Source organism: Amphimedon queenslandica, unplaced genomic scaffold (assembly GCF_000090795.2).
Source record: "Amphimedon queenslandica unplaced genomic scaffold, v1.1 AMPQUscaffold_12155, whole genome shotgun sequence".
NCBI classification, from domain to species: domain Eukaryota; kingdom Metazoa; phylum Porifera; class Demospongiae; order Haplosclerida; family Niphatidae; genus Amphimedon; species Amphimedon queenslandica.
Genome location: NW_003547606.1, coordinates 10,572 through 12,184, shown reverse-complemented (window position 1 = coordinate 12,184; position 1,613 = coordinate 10,572). Strand labels below are relative to the sequence as shown.

The 1,613-nt window shown below is 37.3% G+C and overlaps 1 protein-coding gene across 1 annotated transcript in view; it reads right to left on the bottom strand.

Moving 5' to 3' along the window:
- Positions 1–894, bottom strand: part of LOC109588332 (ankyrin-3-like) — a gene marked incomplete at its 3' end in the record, with an annotated part of 4,655 nt that extends 3,761 nt beyond the window's left edge. The window contains exons 1-3 of the mRNA XM_020004505.1: positions 818–894; positions 422–769; positions 3–363 (exon numbers count right to left, since the gene is read on the bottom strand). Coding sequence (XP_019860064.1) covers positions 3–363; positions 422–769; positions 818–866 — 758 coding nt within the window. The remainder of the gene's footprint in view (positions 1–2; positions 364–421; positions 770–817) is intronic.
- Between the last annotated feature and the right edge of the window lie 719 nt (positions 895–1,613).

Genomic DNA, 1,613 nt, shown 5'->3' with positions numbered 1-1,613 from the left:
ACTTGACGACAAGCTCAAAATTGAACCATGAGACGTATTTTCTTAATGTTTTAAACAGCTGATTCATTGTCTTAACATGGTCAAACTCTTTTTCAATTGACTCAATCATTAGTGGTTTTTGAAAACGTGGACTGAGTAAAAGTTCAGTATAATCTTGAATGAAGTCAATAACTTCTGAGACATCAATGGAACAAAACGATTTCTTAGTAAAATGCATATTATCAAGGTAAACTTCTTTCAGATCTCCAATCATTTGTGTCAGGTTCTTGGGTGAATATTCAATTGATTTTTTCTTAACGTAAACAACTGAAGACTCAGATTGAGGTGAAGTAGGAACTGGTAGCTCAGAAGTTGGAGTAGCTTCTATAAATAATGATTAATGATTATTAATCATTATTATTGATTATTGTATCATATTAACCTTTAGAAGATGAAGCATGAACTGGTGATGTAGTGGCCTCTCCATTACTAGTAAGATTAATGGTATATTCTTTTGCTATTTCATCAGCTAGAGCTGGATCAGCTCCTCCACTACTACTTTTAATGGAGTTACACAGCATTCTTAATGTAGGGACACCATGACTCTTATAGTCATAGTCCTTCTTTAACCAGCAATCAAATACTTTCCAGAAACAAGTTCTTGGTGGCTTGCCCCCTGCTTCAATCTCATATAACTTATTGGGGCTCAATCCTAACATGATAGCCATTGAATCCCAGCGTCCAGAAAGAACACTAGCTTTTTTCCATACCAATTGAAAATCACTAATATCTATCATTAATAATACTAATAAAACAATTATTATGAATATCTACTCACTAAGTTCTCTGTCAAAGGCTCTTTTCAGCTCCTCTGGTTTGGTTGACATTTTTGCTGAAGCAGAGCAGCTACGCCCTTAGCAAGTTTGCAAAGCACTGAGCCCCACCCTAGTTATAAAATAAAAGTTAAAGAACTACTTGAATAATAACTGACCCCGCCCCTCAGTAGATCTACAACATGAATAAGCAATGTATAGCTAGAGCGGTTGCAGTGACGTCACTTTTTGACGTCATAATTACTTTTGTATGGCAAAAATTAATGAGCCTCATTCGTTTACAGCAGTAAAGTTGCTTCTTCCACAGCTTCTTTCATACAGCACAAGGCAGAAAAGGAGTACAATTATAGCAGTAGTAAGCAGAAAAGTAGCGATAGCAATAATTATAGGAGTAACAAGACAAGACTGTGTTCACTTCAGCCGCTTCACTGGTTCTCTATCCGAGTACTTTTTGCTTCCTTTGCACCCCTGGATCTAGGCAAATGAAAAAGCAGCATGAATTAGCCATGCTCATAGTTAAGGAAGCCTGCCAGAAGAGTTTATAGTGCTGTACAAGTGAATGGCAAAGTAGCCATTTTGCCATACGGAAGTAATTATGACGCATGCTATGACATCACAGTCGGGCAGCCAAGCAACCGGAAGTCCATATAAATTGTGTATAAACCTATTTCTCGTTCATTGAGCAACTGCGTGGGTGGTAGCATACATAGATACATGAAAACTTGGATAGAATCAGAGAACTATCACAGCAATGGACTTGCCACAATGAGAGATAAAGTGCTTGATCAATAGAGCACATCA